Source organism: Barbus barbus (genome assembly GCF_936440315.1).
Source record: "Barbus barbus genome assembly, chromosome: 18".
In the NCBI taxonomy this organism is placed as follows: Eukaryota; Metazoa; Chordata; class Actinopteri; order Cypriniformes; family Cyprinidae; genus Barbus; species Barbus barbus.
The window spans coordinates 14,776,486-14,798,358 of record NC_136746.1 but is presented as its reverse complement, the minus strand read 5'-3'; the positions used below and the strand labels follow the sequence as shown (position 1 = coordinate 14,798,358).

General features: G+C 40.3%; 1 protein-coding gene across 2 annotated transcripts in view; it reads right to left on the bottom strand.

Annotated features, from left to right (window-relative positions):
* Positions 1-21,873, bottom strand: part of LOC306884342 (bifunctional heparan sulfate N-deacetylase/N-sulfotransferase 2-like) — a 130,260-nt gene that overhangs the window by 11,957 nt on the left and 96,430 nt on the right. For both annotated transcript variants that reach the window (XM_079440124.1, XM_079440123.1), the window contains one exon: positions 3,516-5,168. In XM_079440124.1, coding sequence (XP_079296250.1) covers positions 3,516-4,535 — 1,020 coding nt within the window. In that variant the 5' untranslated portion in view covers positions 4,536-5,168. The remainder of the gene's footprint in view (positions 1-3,515; positions 5,169-21,873) is intronic.

Below are 21,873 nucleotides of genomic sequence, written 5' to 3'. Positions count from 1 at the left end.
ATAGTGTCGCTTCCCGCACAAATCTAACACAAAGCCGGGCCGATAGTTGCAGCAGTATCACAAATCAAGCCGCGCTGCTGGGGAGAGAAGGCTGCTGCTTCGCAATAAAGAGATGGCATCTTTCGCTGATTTAAGAGCCGCCGGTGTCCCTGAGTATGAGTGTATCCAATATTTGTTCTGCTTTGAGAGCGTTTGCTCAGCTTGTCGCCATAATCCTGCTGTTTTTATGGCAATCTGCGAGCCATCCAAGAGATTGCAGAGCGATGTCCAGTGTGGACAGATTCAGTAGTGTGAATCACCTTTGACAGGTTGATAAGTGTTAGTTTAAAAAAAAAAAAAGATACTACCCATTTAAAAAGAAAAAAAAGTGGTTGTCCTTCCACAATCAATAACTTTGTTCAATGAGTTATGAAAGAGTAAGAGAAATAGCCAATATGGCAAGAGGACAGAGGTCAGAACACAGCTTTTGTCACCACTGCCCTTTGCTGTCACAACAGACTTGGCTCAGCACTGCAGCAACACTACTGAAACATTTTCATACCTGAATCCTATTTTCTTGCCATAACCCATCTGATTATCTCTTGACCTAACAAACTATGGCTCAAGACGGTTGCGGAGACCAGATTCAGCCGGATGCACAACAAAGCCAGTCCAATGTTGTATCCGGGAAAGGCATCAAATTTTGACAGCGGACATGGGCAAAACAGTCATTCCCTTACAGATCATCTACTCTCCCTGTACAGCTGACACTCAATAGTCACATGAAATCTCTAAGTACAGCTGGACTGTTGAGAAGCTCAAATTCACAACTGTTAAAATAAAGACAAAATTCTCAAGTACACACTACAACTACACATTACTCTTATTATATAGCAGCAATCATTGCCTAAAGTACATTTTAAAACAGGAACTATACTATTTTTGTGTCTATTTATTTATAAATGTGTAAAATGTTTAATTTACATTTGAAATTTAATTTAAAATGAAATGCATTTGATTATTTAACAAATTAATAATTATATCTTGTTATTTTTAAGTGGCACTCCATAATTCACTTCTAACAGAATTTTATTTAGGATGCCCAAAGTTTTTTTTCTTCAGAACTCCATCTGCTGGTACATGTGGAATGTTCCCCACTTTAAGACACCTAAATAAAAAAAATGACAATCATGATGTATCATTTTTTTTTGTGATGTTTCAATGAAGACTGGCTCACCTTGTACATGATAATCTGCCAGTATTGCAATGACCTGCGCTATTTGTAACAAACATACAAGATAAAAATGCTGAAATAATCTAGTTGTCCCATAGATACAGTACAATGTGTATACATTAACATACATAGCATTGAACTATGTGTACATATGGACATCATTTATATGCATGTGTAGTGAGTAGGTGGAAATAAATAAGTTTCAGTTCTGAAAAAGCATACGGAGTAAGAATAGATGCGATTAGTCCACCATTAGAGACAGTTTGAGTTTTCTATGCAGCACCGCTGGCTGAGGTGATTACAGCCCACTTATTCAGCTTGAGGCCAGGTGGCATGGCATATATCACCATACAATGCTGGCAAAAAACAACAACATAAACACAGCTCTGTGGGTGGATAATCTGTTTTACACTCATATTTCTGCAAAACACTTATGCTATCTGTGAAAAAAAAAAAAAAAAAAAAGAACATGGGTGAACTAAAAACTGTGTCCTTGCTCCGAGGTATTGTCCCCAGTAACCATCATGATTAAGACTGACTGTAAAAGGAAAACATATGTAAATGAGTTGCTGCATATTTTTTCTCTTTCACCAGTAAATAATAAATAGCACCAGTTGTGTAACAGGCTGGTTTTAAGGGATGTTCAGGGCTAAATACCAGTTATGCTCTATCAACAGCATCTGTGGCATGTTGTTGATTACCACAGAAAAGAACTGACTCATCCCTCAGTCTGCAAAAACAAAATGTGTTGATAAAAATACACTTACAATGGAAGTCTATGGGGCAAACATACAACACTGGCTCCATAAAATTACACTGTAAGGGCACAGATGCTATTGAGAGAGCTTAACTTGTATAAAGTGGTTTTCATATCAAAGTACAGGATGAATGCGCTCAAGTGTTACACAAGATAATACATTTTAAACAAAAGTATAACATAAAAATATTAAATATACATTTGCATGCACATTTGCTGAAAATGAAATCGAGTAAAGGCACCGAGAACACCCACCACAATATTAGTTTATACAAAAAAAGGCAAGAACCACCAAAAGATATTATTGAGATATTATTCAGTTAGATTAAAGATGCCTTTCCTGAATCCTAAAGACAAGCTTAACGAGTGAAAACATTTTATTAAGGTAGGTTTTACTATTTCCAAGGTATGATCATGATTCCCAGCCATGTTATAGTTATAGAAAAGTAATAGTTCAACTAAAATGTAACTTCTGTCGGCGTAATAATTTTTTGACATTACAATTAGTCGTCATTTTGGAGCTTTTACGTTCATTATATTTAACAAAGTGGCCATATTATTGTTCCTCGTTATTTCAAATGAGTTTGAAATGATAGAGGCAGAGTAATAACACATAAATGACTGAATACGTATTATTGCGCAAGCTATTCCTCTAACATAAGAGAAATATCTGACATCTCTTCTAATGTCACTCGTCTATCCATTCACCATTTTAGCAAAGTACATTTAAAATTGCCAATTGCTAACTTTGTCAAAAATAATTGATGGCAGGCTAATTAACTGCTTGACTGATTCAGTAAGCAGACAGACAAGGCAGATTCTTCTTGTGAAGAAACATCTTCATGTTGTCAATGCAAATGTGACATTAATTGCCCAATTATTTCTTATTAGAGCTGTTAATTTACTTTGTCTGGCTTCAAAGAGGACAGCCTCTGGATGGTATCTATCTTTGCAAGTGTAGACTACATATTTACGGCTCCTAAAAGCATTGCCATGGGCAGCATTGCGGTTTTCATACTTTAGGAGGCCGAAAGCTTCTCCTCAATCTGATGATGAGCACTGGGAGGGATTCATACATCTATGTAATCAGCCCCTTTGGCACCATTGATAATAAATAGGAGGTTAATAGGCACATTGTCCAAAGAGAGCAATTATCCCTTGCTCTAACAAGCACATTATTTTGAGTACTAGCTGTTTTAGCCTCGAATCTCCATGACACTACAGTGCTCAAAGCATCATTGGTGCACCATGTTCTCTCTCTGCTAATACATTATGTTACCCATTTCAAGAACATGAGTTTTGTTTGTTACACACTGGCTGAGATGAAGAGCATGAGAGATCAATGTGAATGTTCATAGGCAAACAACACTGAGCAGCTTAAGAACTTTAAGAACTTAAGAAAAACGAAAATTAAAGTCATTCACTCATCCTCACAGCGCTCTAAACCACAGAAGCAAGTCATACAGGTTTGGAATGCCATGAGGGTGAGTAAATGAAGACAGAATATTCTTTTTTTGCATGAACTAAGTTAGAAAAGACACTCACCTTCACATCTGTCACCTTCATACGAGTACCCTCCTTTCCCACAAATATATCATCCACATCAACTAGCAGATGCCTCTCCAAGGACAGGCAGAGTCTTTTCCCTGTCAGATACGCTATGGCATCCACAAATATCAGTTTGTGCAGCCAAAACGACAGATTGTTGCCGAACAGCACCCTTTGAATGCCGTCGTGAAGGCCAAGGTCCTGAACTACAGTGGCATGAAGGGCTCGGTGGGGGCCCAAATGGGTCAGTGCTTCTGAGGATTTTGTGACAGCCAGGAGCACGGGCTCATAGGTGCTATGGTTAGACTGAAAGACCGTCCAGTCATCGCCAGGGAGCGGGCCCTGCTCCACCTCGTTGGGTTTGGTGATGTACAGTAATGGGGCGGCAGGGTTGATGTGGTAGTCCCGTAGGCCCATGTTAGAGTGCAGGAACAGCGGGAAGCCCTTCAGCTGGGCACTAAGCAGCGAGTTCTCGTTGGCTTTGAAGAAGCCGATGATGCCTACACCAAATTCAGCACAATATTTATCCAGTAGGTCACGGTTCCAAGCATCCAAATTGACGTACTTGAGAATGTTCTCATAAATGACCAGGGCGTAGCGGCCGATGTCGCGCTCCATCAACGTAGGCATGTCCCCCTTGCTGGGTGCAATCTCAGTGTGGTAACGAAAGCGACTGGACTCAAGGATAGCCACGATCTCTTGTCCGAGCTGAGAGTAGATGCTTTCCACAAAAACCAGCACCACAGGCTCTGTTCGAGAGTTATCCACTGCTTTAACCGTCCTCTGCCGGCCTGTGAAAGGGGGCAGGAAAAGAGGAGCCCGTTGCCCTCCTGGTGCAGCAGCAACAACCCCACCACAGTCACTAAAGGGCAAAGGGGGCGCCTCCTTTATTTTAGGGCTGTTGCTGACATAGTAGGCCAGGAAAGCCATGGAGAGCAGGCAAAAGATGATGAGCACCAGGATAAGGCGGTGGAGCTCGAGTTGCCTGACACCCCGCACTAACTTCCACAGCCCCATGGCCACAGCGCAAACGCAGGACCGGGGAAGAGAGGGGGGCAGAGGGGAGGCTGAGAGCCTGACCTTCGCAGCGTTCGCAGCAAGAGGAGGACAACAGAGAGGAAAAGAGAAGGAAAAAGGAAAAGGGTTGAGCAGCAGACACCGGCACAAGCCTTGGGTCAGGAGTAGCCATTTATGCTAGGTCACCATGGCCCCCATAGCCCATGACGTGTGTCTCCGCTTTGATTGCTGCCTCTAGCCACAGTCCTCCAATGAGGTCAGTCAGCTCTTTCACCCCCAACACGCGTTCCCTGAGTACACTCGCGCTCAGCTGGCGTCTTGGGCCTGGGATAAGAGGATTGGGTTTCTTGATTACTCTTGACACTCCTCCTCCACCATACACTTGACAAAGGATCAGCTGTTTTGCTGCCGACTTTTACGTTGCTGTGCGCCGAGCTTTCAAATAAGCACGTGGCTCTCAGTGCAAAGGGTTCTTTTTTTAGGAGTGTTTCAAGACCTGTGCTTCACTTGCCCCGCTGGCCTCAGTAGTGGATGCTCTGAGGGTGTTCACCACTGGGGGGGATGGTGAACATTGCCTCCTGTAGAGGCCCAGCATGGACGGCACATTCACCATTGGACAGGATGAGTCAGAGCCTGAAAGAAAGAGAGAGGAGAGATGTAATCAGTACAAACATTATCAAGTACTTTTAAAGAGTTGATAAAACGGGGGAAGCAAGGTGATCTGACGACGTGGTTGTAGCCTAAACCGAATGTTGCTTCACTCTTATACTTCCAAGCAGCCATGTGATTTTGCTTATTAGCGTGACTGCTGATGTGGATTACTACATTACCATGGAGTCGTCTTTTTTTCTCATGACTCCTAAAATAGACCCGGAGCCGTTGTCCTCCAGTAAGATAGCATTACAGGTGGGATAGAGAGATCACTGACCTTATAGATAAGTGACTAGAACAGTTTAAAAGGTGAACTTGGGGCCCAGATAGACCTAATTAGAGCATGGGAGGGCAGACGATGGGCAATTCAAAACTTTGATTGGAAAGCACTGTTTGTAAACTTGAGAATATCTTAACTAACCTCCATAGGAAAGAGCAAGTTACAGTTAGATCGAGTTTCAAGATGCTGGAGACGGAAATAATTGGATCGCAGGCACATTTTCTTCTTCCTCTCCCCACCAAGAGAGGCTTTGTCAGCTTACAACCAGCTATCAGTCTCTGACATGATCAATGCCAGCCATGCTGTAACTATAAATCAGGCTAGCACTTAAAGGATCGTTTTTCCCACAGATGAACAAGCATAGCCTGTGCTTTGGTCAAAGGCACCTTGACTTGGACGGGTGATAAGCTAAGAGAGAAAAATAAAGGAAACGAGAGAAAAAGCGTAAGGAATGAAAAGACGCTAGAAACAGACCTTCACTTCCACCTTCAAAAGCTAATAATAAATGCAGAGAATCTTAATGTGGTAATTCACCTGTCTAAAAGAAGGCAAAGAATAATTATAAGAGAAAAGGAAAATGGCGGCCAAGTGCTCAGCTGCAATAAATTTATCAACCTCAAAATGAACCCTACAGAGGAACACATCCTGATATGGAAACCTAGGTTATTATTAGCCTGGGAGCACTCTAACCTCAATGACCAGTTCTCCATCAGTTCAAAACATACACACAAGCAAACACAAGTGCACGCAAACAGCAGGTTTCCATCACGACACGGTGCGATTCACGAGGTCATAAAGATACACCCAGGTCAGTGTATCCAATTCAGCATTATATTATCCGTATGGTAAAGCAACAGGATGAGTGAGGGAGAACAGCAGCCCTGAATCATTGAGCAGAATAGTTTCAACATGGCATGTGCTATTGAAGCCGGGACGAATTGACTACTGAGCATTTCTCATCTCAAGAGAGTAGCTTTCACATTTGAGTCAGAGAATGCAAATCATGAACTATTCAGAGCTGAACTCGACCAGGAAATGATCAGGATGACCATGCATATCTTGTGTTTATTACACTGCTCTTGTCAGTATACAAACATGCTTACAGAGCAATGGTACACATGAGCACAGGAGGAAATGAGATGGGGCAGTGTGGCTAAGGGAGGAAATTAGACACAAAGAGAGAACAAGTATAAGGGATAACAGACAGTGAAGAAAGTAGAGAAGCAAAAAGCAAGAAAGGCAGCTAAATGTCACTGCTAACTAATAAAGATCCACTGATGCAGTGGCATATGCATGTTTGAGAGAATTGCATTTCCCTCGTAATGAGTTTAAATAATTCTAATTTGCATATTTGGTGTTCAATTATTATCTATTATTATTATTATTGCTTAATTATTAATAATAAGGGTATTTATTATCAATGTTGAAAATATGAGTAATGACTGCTGAAAATTCAGCGCCACAGGACAAAATTACGTTTTAAAATATATAAAAATAGAAATTTTTTTAGATGGTAATACAGTTTCACAGTATTTTTTTTCAGAATTTTTACTTAAATGCAGCCTTGGTTTCAAAAACATTAAAATGTTAATTATTCCAAACTTTTGACTGGTAGTATATATACACACACACAGTGACTTGCCAACCTCAAGCAATTAAAATGCTGTTGTATTAAATATGTACTTCTAAAGTGTGAGAGAAATGGAAATGAAGAGAAGCCGGAAATTTACTAGAATTGTTCTTTGATTAGCAGCAAATGGAAAGTCTTGTCTCAATATCCTGTGACAGAGATTTTTCTGCTAATACACAGCCGTGTTAATGGGGCAGAATGAGGGCAAAATGAAGGAGTGAGTAAATCTGAAACCATGTGTGAGAGCAAGAAAAATGACTGATTAGACAGGGCGTGAACAGGTGCATAAGGATGTTTTCACCTTGAAGATACTGTATGCCACACACACATACACAAAGACACACACATTCACAAAAATAATTTCCTGTGCTCAACTGTCTGTCCACACTGAAAGAGTAGCAAAATCACTTATGTGTCGCACGTGGCTTTTCAAAGTTGGTTATTATAAACTGGAATTCACATGAAATGAATGGATATTTAGTCATATGATGGCATGGCACCTTGGTTAGGACACTGTGTTAAATGTACATCGCAAGACATCGTACAACGCAACGAAGAGGGAGCTAGTTTCTGTGGTGCTGCATAAATTACCCTGCAAGACTGCCACGCCTCCCTGACCCATGACCAATATGACCTCTGACCCCTAATCCATACTGACTGAGCTTGCATGTGGGGTCTCAGATTTCTATCACAGTTTCTTTCTGCTCTAACCTAATTACGGCAGAACAACTCAATCTGCCTTTGTCTTGTATCTTGACCACTAACAGAAATCAGATCCAAACTCGATCAAAACAGCAGCTGGAAAGTAAATGCATCTACACCACTTTACCAAACTACATTTTTACATTTTCACAAAATGAAATCCATTAAGCTAAGGTTATGTAGGTGGTTGTCAAGCTAGTTCTACACAATTGGTAAGTTGCTTTTTTGTGGTTGCTAGGGTGTTCTGGAGGTTGTTTAATGACCCATATTGAAAGAGCTCACCAAGTATCTAGAATGTATTGGTCCCTAGATATGCCTAAGGGCCCAACCTAAATGTAAAACACAGCCAAGTAAAAAGTCTTATAATAGTGCAACTGTCTTGAACAAACCACATGATTTTGGTCATTTCTGTAGCACAAATTGTGCAGGACATGTTACACACCTAAATTTAATACTAAAAAAGGCCTTTTTCAACCTCTAACCCCAACTATGAGCAAATAGTGATACTTGCTTTGGCAAACAGCCCTAATTAGCTTACAGGACTGATGGTGCAGTGTACAAAGTGACCAGCAGGGGGCTTCCACACACAATGGGCAGAGAATTAAGGTCTCTGGGCAAAGTGGAGGGGGATATCATTAGGGCCCAAGGTCACACTGAATTTGCGCCACAGGTGTTCAGGCATCATGGGCATCTTGCCTGTATAAACAAACAAACAAACAAACAAAACACACACACACACACACACACACACACACACACACAAATGCTTCAATCAATACTAAGTAAAAAAAGAGCAAAAACAAATTTTTGAAACAAAACAAAAACAAACAAAAAAAAAATATATATATAGCTCTATCAAATCTATGCATTTATTTTAGTGTGGATGGAGATAAAAATGCTTTGCTCCTTTTCATCCCATTCAGACTTCAATTGGGCATGTAAAGTGTGGCTAAACTACGTCTTTAAAGTGTTTATTTTACCCGTCCATTTCTCAAGAATGCTACGTGAGAATGAGGGCGGCAGTGCTGATAAAGCGCTGCTTGAGTTTGGCTTTTGAGAATGCTGGCTTCTCTCTCTCTGTCTCTGAAAATAGTGCAAAAACAGAATGTATTATGACTGAAAAGGAATTACCCAAACTAAGCTGATTTACTGATGTGAGCTGCATGCTGAAGAGCTCCAGCAGGGTTCACTGTCGCTGGCCACTGCTGATCTCCTGATAATGCTTGCAGCACAGGCACTGTTAATTGTGGGATTACAGGACAGCAATTAGCAAGCCAGACTTAACTGGAGAGTACAAAGAGACTAAATAGTGAACACAAATGGGACAAGCTGAAATTGGAAGTCTTCAAATCTGGACAGTAGTTTTTGTGAGAGTTGCCATATTAGGATAGGATGGGATGTATTTTGGTGACAGCCAGTGTTGTGAATAAAATCAGCATTGACATTACAAAAGCGATTGCTTAACCATGCCCACCTCTTTTCAAGGGTGGATACTCTGTGTATACTCGTCAAAGAAAATTACTTTGCGAGTCTCGCTGATGTACCTGATGATTTTAGAATAAATGACTTTAGATGCAGTTTATCAAAACAGATAGCACAAGATTTTGTATCAGACTGTTATGTTGCAACACTAAACATAAAAGTAGATCATGAAAAAAATGGTGAAATTACAAGGGGATATGTACCCAAGAAGTCGAACAGTCGACATAAATATTAACATTAACACAAAAGAAAAATGTGTGATGCATGCTTTCTGCAGATGCAAATGGGTAAATTATTAGGCTTTTTTCTTTTTCTTTTTCTAAAGGAATGCACATTTAACAGTATTTGTATTAATGCACAAAAGGAAATGTGGGAGAACAATGTCAAGATTGACATTCAATGACATCAATGACAAGCGTTATTTAAATCTATTATTCCTCTTTTTAAAAATATCCATCAAACAGTTTTCTACCATTCCTTTTCCCAGAAATGTTTTGCTTTTTGACGATCATTCAAAACGTGCATTTTTAGTTGTTCATGATTACTTGCTGGTTTCAGGAACTGAAGGAATGGAACTCCATTTACTACCCTCTCTGGATACCTAGTATCCCAATTACATGTACCACAACATCATCTTTTTACCATAATATTAAGAATTTAGCAAAACAGGAGGTTATTTATCAGTCATTTATCTGTTGTAAGGTCAGTTGAAGAATTGTCTTCCTTTTAATACACGAGTTGTAATTTGTATTTGTCTATCTATCTGCCTGTGGTTACGGCCAAAGAACCTTCAAACTTTAAGAAAAAATCTTTAAAATCTCTCCATCCCTCAAGGTAACATTGAAAGCTTGTCCTGACAAATCTTTTCTAGTTAAAAATACACATTTTAAGAATCCCTACTGAATTTCAACTGACTTTAATTTTACCTACTTGCATTCAAAAAGCAACTCTATTCAAAATCAAGAACTGATTTGGAATTTGAAAGACATTAATTCAATTCTGAATGCCGCACAAGCCTCATGACAGCTGAGGAAACAACTCCCCAGGAGAGGCCACACACGTCTGACATTCAGGACTCAAAGTATGACCAGAAAAATCCCACTCATCACTTACTGACACACTAATTTAAATTAACATCAAATGACTTTGAGAGCCCAGATCTTGTTAGGAATGACAACAAGGATTGCAACGGTGAAATGGCTGGAGGGAAGCAGATAAAACGTTTCATTACCGAGAGAGGAAAAGGGTAAAAAACAGGACTTCTATTAGCAGATTCCCACGTTAAAAAGTATTGAGGGCTAATCTTTCTCATTAACGCAGAATAAATATTTAACGATTAAAAATGGCACCTCATTAGAAGGTCTATTCGTCATGAGAGTGTTCTGCAGTGGGCAGTCAGTCAGACACGCCTCTCCCTCATTCTCTCACAGGTGGCAGCCACGATGTGCCCACTGGCATCGGGAAGGCCGTGTCAAAATATTTACATTGTCGGTGAGAATGTCATACCTATCATCCCTGCTAATCCAAGCTCTGGAGCGTCGCCACAATGCAGAAGAGCGTGTGATCGATGTCAGAGTATGTGAGTGAGTAAAAGAGAATGCGCAGGCTTAGTTGCCACATGCTAACTGCATTGTGACCGAGCTGGTAATTGCGAGTATATTTCAGTTGGTCAAGATTTTGGTGTGGAGATATTCAGAGGGTTGGGGCCTGATCCAGCTGAGAAAGCAGGAAAGCTGCAGCGACAAGAATCAAGCTCAGGAGAGGCTGCGGAGCACCACACATGGCTGTTTAGAGAAAAAACTTCCAGCTCCTGCATGCTGCAGAGGTGAGCAAAGCTGGCCACCCACCGTGTGTGCATGTGTGGGATGGGGGACACGTGCCTGCTCTGAAGGCGGAATGGAGAAATCTGACCACCTGTCTATCTTACCCCGTCCGCTGGATGACCCCCAGCCCTTCCTAATCTCAAAAGATTCAAGACAAGTTCCTGTATGGTATGAAAAGGTGTAATCGCCATTTAATGTCTGGTGGCAGTACAGAAGAGTACTAGTAGGCATTCCTAATTGAATGCTATAACCATAGCTATCAAGATGGCAAAATCAAAAACTCCCATTAAAAAGGAATGTCTCACGATCTCTTAGTCACTGCAAATTGCTATTAGTGTGAACACGCTTAAAAGACTGATTTCGACATGGACAAAATGCCTGTTCGAAAACCAAAGACAATAACAAACAATAGTTCTAAAAATATTTAAAAGAATAGCACAGCTATAATGATAAAGACACAGGAACAATATAGCTGAAATCACTTTCAAAATGTTTTTTTGTTCAGCTGATGAACTATAAAATCATTGACAGCTAATCAGAATCCAATCTGCTTTAAAGAGCTCAAGCATTTATAGCTACAGATAGCATAACTGCAGCACACATTATAGCTCTTGATAGCTATCATTCTTGGTGTAAAGGGGATTTAACTAAGAAAATACGACAGAGACTGGAAGAGAGTGATTGGCTGAGCTGTGCAGCATCATTAGGAAGTGAAGAATGAGCGTAGGAGGATAGAAAGAGAGTTGATTACGGTTTACAGAATTGAACTGTCTTGCCTGCCTCTCATATGGGAACACAGAGCTCTGAGTGTGCTGGTCAAAGCTTAGCTCTTAATCAAACCAGAAGAGTGGCAATGTCAAGGTTGAACGTGTTACAGGCATGATAGAATAGACTATTTCAACTGCATCTGCCAGACTAACAGCTACAGAGCTCAATATAGCTCAATACATTTATTAAGATGTTTTAAGGTTGCAGCTAGGGATGCAACGATACCATTTTTTCAGAACCGAACCGATACCGAAAATTCTGAGTATCTGCCTATACCAGCGCATTTTTTTTTTTTAAATCAATGTAGATTTTCTATACTTCTGTGTTGACCCGATAATCACTCATTTTTGTTTTAAACACAAATAGTGTTTAACTATTTGTAATAACAAATAGTGTTATTACATATAGATAACTTCATTTTAATGAAAAATAACAAATGAAAAAATCTATAATCAATCTATTACAAAAATACCATTATAAAGTAAGTAAGTAAAGTCGTGACGTATTGTCAAGTATGGTGACCTATACTCGAAATTGGTGCTCTGCGTTTAACCCATCCAAGTGCACACACACAGCAGTGAGTAGTGAACACACACACACACACACACACACACCGTGAGCACACACCCGGAGCAGTGGGCAGCTATTTATGCTGCGGCGCCCGGGGAGCAGTTGGGGGTTCGGTGCCTTGCTCAAGGGCACCTCAGTCGTGGTATTGAGGGTGGAGAGAGCGCTGGACATTCACTCCCCCCACCTACAATCCCTGCCGGCCGGGGACTCGAACCCGCAACCTTTCGACTACGAGTCCGACTCTCTAACCATTAGGCCACGACTTCCCTATAAACAAGGTTAGTGGATAATTCAGCAGCAAAAGATAGGCTAATCTAGAAAAATCATGGGTGCACAATTTTATAAAATCTAGTGAAACATTTTTATTTACAAATAAAAGTGAATTAGCGTACGACTAAATCTGGTAAAATGTTACACATTGCTCTTTGTATTGTTGTAAAATACATTTATGAAAAAACAAGCAAATATATTTATATATAAATATATAGCCTACTATAAAATTAAGACATAAAATCTATAGCACAGTAATGAAGGCAGCAACATATGATAGATAGGACAGAACAAGAAAGACTATTAACAATCTTTCATTACGCAAAAGTATTATAATACAAAAGGCTCCAATACAGAGCCGCACAAAGCGCTTATGCGCATCCCGTGCGCAGAATGATGCGCTTGAAACAAGACGGAGTCACAGCGCGCAGGCTGCGCAGCCCTCAGAGTCTGCATAGAAAAGTTCAAAGTACATTGGTTACCTGTTCAGTATAGAATTGAATATAAAATTATATTACTTGTCTACAAATCTTTAAATAATCTTGCACCATCTTATCTGATGGACTTACTCCACCCGTACACTCCTAAGCGAGGACTTAGACGAGGATTTAGATCGGGAAACAAATTCCTCCTTCAGATTCCCAGAACCCACTTGAAAAAAAAAGGGAAATAGAGCCTTTGAAGTGGCTGACCCCACTCTCTGGAATAATCTCCCGACCCAAATTAAAATGGCTTCCACTTTATCGGAGTTTAAATCTGCTCTCAAAACTCATCTGTTTGTCTTGGCTTTTAAAATTTAATTTATCCTGTTTTTATTGTTTCTAAGTGATTATTGATTGTGTTTCTTTCTTGTGTATCTATATTGTAATTATTGTACAACACATTGAGTTTTAAACCACAGTCACTGTGTGCTCTTGAAGATAGTTTTACTGTAGTAGCCGAACGTGACACGCATGCTGAATGGAGGATGACAGACAGCCTCAGCGGAGAGAAGAGTTTACCTGAACTTGAATTTAAAGACTTAAATATTCATCTGTACCTCAGATTAAACTATGGAACAGCTTCAGAACACTTGAAATATAGTATACGAAAACTTTATGGTGCTTTATAATGTTTTTGTGTCTTTCGAGGGGCTCAACAATAACAGAATAGTATACGCACAATATCGGATTTGGATCGGTCTCACCTGACCGATACCCGATCTGCAGAAAATGACCGTATCGGAGCCGATACCGATCCTGAGTATCGGATCGATGCATCCCTAGTTGCAGCATCATAGTGTGTAAATTATTAATATTTGCATCTGGCCTTTTCACTTCATCAATGTCACAAATTGGCCAAATCTGCAATGTCATAAATGCTTGAAAGTTTAATAAGATGCCTTGAATTTCCTTTGGGATTAATGAAGTATCAATAGTCAATCATAATTATGGCTTTATTTTTAAGTGATCAGACTTGTTATTTTCAGCTTTACTTAAATCCCAGATTTGCAATGTGGACTCAAACCCCAATGTACCTGTATAAACTGGGTATTTAGTACATATACTATGAGAAAACCTAATAAATAATCATAATAACAGTAAGTGTGCGTGGTATTACTGGCATGCATGATTTTGTTCAGCATTTACAAGTATTTAGACAGCACTAGTCTTTGGAGTACAGCGTGTTAAACGTGAGGGAGAGGAAACCCATCCTGAGTTTTGACCTGTGAGCACAGGCCTGGTGGCAGATCTAGGAGAGGGAGAGGGAGAGAGAGGGAGAGAGAGAGAGAGAGAGAGAGAGAGAGAGAGAGAGAGAGAGAGAGAGAGAGAGAGAGAGAGAGATCGCAGATGTAGACTGTGACCTCACGTCCTTACACAGAACCTACACACTTATTCTTCTGACCAGTTAGAGGTCAACGTGGGACACAGAAAAATTTACAACAGGGGTCCAAAATTCCATTTACAGGCTGTCATACTTCAGAGAACTCTTGTGAAGATGGCCTTCAGCACCAAGTCAAGCAGAGCAGTTTTTTATATGCATGTGTTATATACTTTTTATATACAGAGATCCTGCCAAAACATTCCTTCAATAATCTAAACGCTCTGTCCATCAGACAATTTGGCCCCATTAGCATTCTAATGTGTAACTTGTAATGCAATAACACTGTGCAGTATTCTTGCAAAGTAAGATTTTGTTGAAAAAAAGTGTAATGAGACAAAGCAGCAAGAAAATTTGCCACAATCTATTGCACAAACTAGCTAATGCACCTCACCTTGTTGCTCAAAGCAATGCGTCCTGGCAGCAACATAATTGCTGTTGTTGGCATGTACCATTAACTCTCAGATTGTTCTTTAACTTAATGTCTGGTCTGTTATGCAAAGAGAACTTGTTTACTTCCCATTACCAAAATGTACTTGCCTAAAATAAAAGCGGAAGACTTGCTGTTGTCTTTCCCAGAAACTCTTCTGTCTAGTACGAAGTGAAACAGTGGCATCAAAACACACTCAAAAGAAGCTCCTCTCTTCCCACTTCCAGTCAGAAACTTAGAGAACATCTTGAATAACCTTCAAATGTGAGTGAAGTGGCTTTTAACCAAGCACATCTCAGAGCAGAGGAGACCAGTCATCTTGAAAAGTCCTGAGAGCAGCATGCTATTTCCTCCTATCTTTATGCTTTCTGATGTTTGGCGGTGTGCAGATGAGGCAGCAGGGGGTGGAGGCTTGATGGCACGATGTCCCTTAGCAATGGCCATTCTCCTGGAGCGGGAGCAGGCAAGGTTGCTGAAGAGTTCACATAAAGCTCTGATCAAAAGGCAGCCCCTGAAGGAGCTCTGCTGAAGGGAGCACACTTACCTACAATCATCATGGTGGCACTCAGCTGAAATCTGGCAGGTGGTCTTACTGGTGGCTGACATATAAAATAACTGCCTTCCTACTTCGGTTACAAAAGCGTTATGCAAACACGGTCACAAAAAGAAGATAGCTAATAGATCATTTTGGGGTTCTCCAAGGCTCACGCTGTCAGTGTTTCGGATTGATGACTGTATGGACTCAATTTCTACTGTACACAATATGCATGAGTGTGAGTTTTGGTAAATGACACTAATGGTCATAAAAACAATAATGTAGAGATGCACCAGTATTAAAATTTTAGTTGATCATTCAAATGCTACAACCAAAGGCATTACAACATTATAATTGTACAGCATGAAAAATGTAATATTTGTTTAGACATTTGCTAAATGTGTTTATTTAAAGTAACATTAGATGATGTCAACAATCTAAAATAATGCACATTTAAACATTCACTAAGGACCAAAAATAGGAAAAACAACTTATGTTGTAATAACAAGTGATCGACCGATATTGATTTTTTACAACCGATACCAATACCAATTATTTGCACGTTTATGTGCCCGATAACCGATATGCAGAACCGCTATTTATTTACTGTTATAAAGTAAATAAATGACTGCGTGAAGTAAGTCCATACTTCACTTTGGTTTTTCCTCCTTTCAGTCATCTTAACAAAAAATGTTTTGAGAATTAGCAGTCTTTCATGCAGGGCTCTAGACTCATTCTTCCCACTGATCTCACTTTTGCGACTAACTTTCTCAGTTGGTCGCACGAGCACATCATTTGGTTGCAATTTGTTTTTTATTTTTGCACATTTGATTAATCAACGCATGCTGATGAACTTTTATCATAGTTTATAGTTATATGGTAATGAAAGTGTTCAAAATTCAACTTGTTCTTTTTCATCTGTATTATTTGTGATTGAAATTTTGTGAACAGAAATTCCTTTTTTCATGCGCTTTCACTTTCAAATTCGCGATCTTGGTGTCACATTTCAGTTTTGCTTATCTATACACCTTTCAATTTTTAAGACTAAAACAAAAGATGGATTCATTGTTATTCTTAATTAAAAAGCGCAACAACAATAAAACAGTACGTTGACAATGACAAACTAGCTTATATAACATTTATTAACAAAAACGAATAAGACGAGGCATGGCATAGGACACATCACATGCTGTCTTATATACAGAGTATATTACAGAATGTTTAGCAAACTCTGAGGAAGCAAATAAATATAATTTTTTTTTTTTTAATTAATTAATTAAGGAAAGCCTCCATAGCATAACGTGAGGTAAACAGCAAAGATAACAAGCTTCTCAAAACAAAAATGAAAACAAAAAGAAAAGTAAAACTAAACTGGCTGTAGCTGACAGGACTTACAAGACTTCTACAAGAATACCACCATGTTCACCTTCTCTGTTTTAAGAAGCGGTCTTTTACTTTAGTTTGAAAACAAAATCCTCCGTTGCGCTCCATCCGCGACGCGCACCTTCGCGCTCGTGCTGACGCGGCATGTATAAACCAGGCTTTATCCACGAAGCGCTCGCGCTGAAAGCACCTCTCTTCACGTGATCAGTGAAATCTGACTCCTGCTATAATGTGCTGCGGCTGTATGTAGCAGACGCTTTGGAGCAGCGCAGACCAGGCACTCGTACAAAATGCGACCACGTCAAATTTTAACTCGCAAAAAAATTACCATTTTGGTCGCAGTCTACAGCCCTGTCATGTTAAATGTAATCTTCGTATTACAACAATAAAAAACATTTTATTTATAAAAAGCTTTAGCAGCAACACTAATATTAGCAGTAAGCAAAATGAACATAGAAAGTCTAATGTTTTCAAATGGAGAAAATAAATAAAGGACAGGAGTCATATCAACTTCATTTTTAACAACAGTTTTAGTAGGTTTATAAGCTGTTTAATAGGCTAAAGAATGAAGAATAATTCACTGGATAATGTTAATTCACGGAATAATATTCTCTGGAATATGGGAATATAACAAGCATTGTATTTTATTGCATTTCTCAACTGGCATGCTCTAAATTATGCTGCTGACAGTGCGGTTTATCTATGCATTTACACAGAACTATAGGCTACTCAAACTGTGATCGATTGCAGAGAATTTCCATAGAGTTGTATTAATTTAGATATTTATAAATGAAATAATGGTTATATAGTAAGTATTAATACAATTTAGGGTGCTTCAAAAAAGTGAATCTTGTTAAAAGTTACATGCGGTTGCCGTGCTGCGCATTTCTTGAGCATCAACCGCTGAGTGAACTGCAATATGAAAGCGGCTTCACTAGACTAATGATGAGCATATAGACAACAGAGAGAGAATTACATTCAATGCTTTTCTTTCCAACATGCAATCATTCATGGCTGTATTATTTAATTCATGCAAAGTTACGTCTTTATTTGGAGAGGACTTGACGGATTATCGACGTGACTCCGACTTCACGAGACTAATAGACCACAGAGAGAATTAAATTCAGTGCTTTTATTTCCAACATGCACTAATTCATGGCTGTTATTTCAGGCAAAGTTATATCTTTATAGGGACAGGGCTTGACAGAGTATCTTATTTATCATATTTCTTAGAGCCAAGTTGCATAAACTATATATCAGGCATTTATGTAATACATCTAATATGTGCATTAATGACTGTAATATTAAATAGTTTACTAACTACAGCAAATCAAGTACCTGCACGCCATTGTTGTTGTCTCGTATTCCCCTCAGATGCGCTGCACTTGCGATTCTGCGCGCAATTCTCAAAACGTGTTTATCGGTGAATCCGATATTACAAAACCGATATCAGATTATGGAAAAATGCTTAAATATCGGGGAAAATATCGGTAAATCGATATATATCGGTCGATCTCTAGTAATAACATCATGCATCCCTACAATAACTGGTCCTGATCATGCATGAGGTGGATTTTTACTGACTCCAATATTAAGTGCACAAATGTGTCAAAAAGTGGCCTCATGTTTTGTTATGTGATTGGGTAAAGCTAGTTTTCCCAGTACCTTGTGGTTCATCAAATTTGCTCCAACACTGCACAAGGTGCCTTTCAGGCTGGGATGGAAGAAACAGCGCTAAACACAATCAAAAACACACACACACAAAATGGGTTTCCACAACTAGACAGAGTGCAACTAAATAGACAAGAACCCAGGGACTTGGCAGTGCCTTTACAATTACAATTTTTAACCGGAAATACTGTATTAAAAATGCAACCAGCCATGGTGTGAACACACTTGATCAATGCAATAAAATACAGAGCATGCTTATTTCAAGTTACATGAGGACTTTAGTGTTGCTTTCATTGAGTGGCCAATGAGTCTTCACATACTGATAAAACATGATACCACCCTATGATCTGAGTTCATATTTTTTGTGCTTTGTAAGAGGTTTATAATAAAAAAAAATATATATATTGTGACGAGTCGGCTGCCTCCCCCCTGTCCATCATCACCACCCCGTCCCATATTCGCCGCCCTTCACCAGGCTCCCGACAGGAGTGGATGTGTGAGAGAGGAGGGGCGCTGAAACAGCCAGGGCTGGCGGCGTGTGATGAGGCGCACCTGACGTGAATAGAGCCTCATCACCGCCGCCGTTAAATGCCGAACGCGCCTCTCCTCGGGAGACCGGTCTCTCCCCCGTGCATGCACGCTGGTGTCCTCGTGGGTCCAGGAAGGGAGCGTCGAGGAGGACTGCCGCACCCGTTAGGCGGCTGACGGGCCAGGATGCCGGGCCGCCGAATCCCCCAGAAGCGCCGGGATGCCCGAAGATGGACGAAGCCGCGCCAGAGACGCCGCCGCCACTCGCTCCCGGCCCCGAGAGGGGAGCGCGTGCGGCCACCGGACTCCGCCCCTTCCCTCCTGAACACTGCCCTCCTACACAGCCCCGCAGCACGACGAGGACACCAGATCCCTGTTTATTTTGGACACTTTTCCCCCTTTTGGACACTTTATTTTAATATATTGTTTAATAAAAACCTCTCCGAGGCTTGACGCCACGCCCACTGTGTCTGTCGTTGGCTCCTCCCGCCACAATATATACACATGCTACTGAAAACAAAACAGTGAAACAATGGCTTATCTGATGCATATGTACATAGTTAATCCACTCCTCTATCTTGCTATAACCTTGAATAGTGCGTAAATAAAAATAAATACTTTGCATAGCATCTTTAATAATTAAATGTTTTATTCTTATTGGCATATCGGCCTACTGCATTCATCCTTTCTAAGATGTGGTGGAAACGCTGTTTCTGTTCATCCAAGACATACCAATTAAATTCTCTTTTAAAGTTAGACTGTGACTCTTTATTTAAAGTTGTTTTGTGGTCATACAATGCTGTCACTCTTTTATAAAACATGCAATAATGCATTCACATAACGTATGCATATGAAAACTGAATTTATTGCTCCAGGCAGGCCCGACAACTGCTGCTGTGTAAAGACAGAAAGCAGTGACTGTGCAGAGAGATGGGTGTGTCTCAGAGTTTGTGTGTGTGTTAAGTATATAAAAGGAGAAGGGAAGGCTAAAAATCAATATATATTCGGAGCAAGATGTCACAGTGGCCAATCACGGGCTGCTCCTGTCACCAAGTGTCATCGTGAAATGGGTATTTAGAGCTTTCTAATTGGTCACACTGTGCAAAGACATCGAGAGAGGCAAAATGACAACTGACAATAGATCCACTCTCGCTGTCAAGTTACACATCCACAAACCGCCCACATCCTCTACCCAAGGTGCTTCAGTTATACAGTGCAACCAAAAAAATGTGGTTTGAAACTCACAGCTCCCTTTGGCTTCAACACGAAGCCATGCTGTCACAGCTGGCCAATCTGCGACAAACGCCGACTCTATGAACTCTTCATTTGTGTGAGTAGGCGTGAGAAAAAACAACCGGGTGTGTACGTGTGTATCTGAGAGTGACCTTACTTTCTTTCTCTACTCCGCATTGTCATTCTATTTTCCTGGCTGGGGTTTAGGGCCCTCCCACATCCACAACAAAAACCGGAATGCCTCTTTGCTTCAATTAAAATTTCTCTGGCACAACCTCTGCAGTTATCTTTTCACTTTGTATCTGTCTGAGGAAGACGCTTGCCAGTATCCTCCATTCATGCCATGATCAATCCCACCGTGCAACACAAAAGTCCTGGAGGACCCCACAAGCACAAACTTGCCTTTAAACACAAGTCTCTTTCTCTCCACCGCACAAATAAGGCAGACAACGTTATACAATCGAGGGGATGTTCATGCAAGACCACTTGGAATAATGAATCTTTCCTTACAGGGAGGTCTGAATTAGACAAATCAAAATCTGTAATGAACCTTTAGAGCAACATCTTGCTGACCGAGCCCTCAATATGAGGTAACGTCTCTCCTTCGCGCTGGGTGTCAACGTCTAGGTGAGGAGGCATGCCGAATTGGTAAGGTGCTCGCTTAATTGGCACAGAGCAGGAAGGAGGACAGTAGAGGAGACAGGGGGGCGGGGGCAAGGTTCAGGGGCCACGGTTCTCTTCCTGGCAGAGCTGATGGTACTACTGGGACCACACACACATATACGGACACACAGAGCAGGAGGTTTTTGCTGAGCATTGTCACTGTGCAGCTTCACAGAGCAGGACACTGAAGCATTTATACTCTCTCTCTCTCTCTTTAACACTCAGAATACAGAGATCGCAGAATAAAGACAATCATTCAAGTACACTAACATGCCCACTCGCAAGAGTATGTCTGCATTCACACCCATATCTGTACACCCACACACAGGCAACACAATCAGCAAAATCACTACATAAACAGAGAGAATTTCTATGAGCATCTCTACAGTAGGGATATGCAGATGTAGCTCAGGGGTATTTCTGCATAAACTGGTCGTCACCTTTGATCTGATCTTCAATTAAACAATTAAAAACCAGTCTGCATATACTGATTTAATAAAGCACACTGTGTACACATTCACAGGACTGGGTGCAAGTACAGTATGTGAAATCTCTAGGCTAATGACGTTTCTGAAAGCTAATTGGAGTCAGCTAACCTGGAGACCAAGCAACGAGATGAGCTTGTAGGTGGTCACATACTTTTTCCTGCAACTATTTTTTAATGGTGTAAAAATTAAAGAGCAAGTTCACTCAAAAAAGAAATTGCCAACTATTACTCATCCTCATGTTGTTTCAAACCCATAAGATATTTGTTGATCTTTGAAACACGAAATGAAATCTGAGAGATTTTTGTCTCTCCATTGAAAGTACATTCCACCAAAATGCTTCAAACTTCATAAAAAAAGATTAACAGATTTAA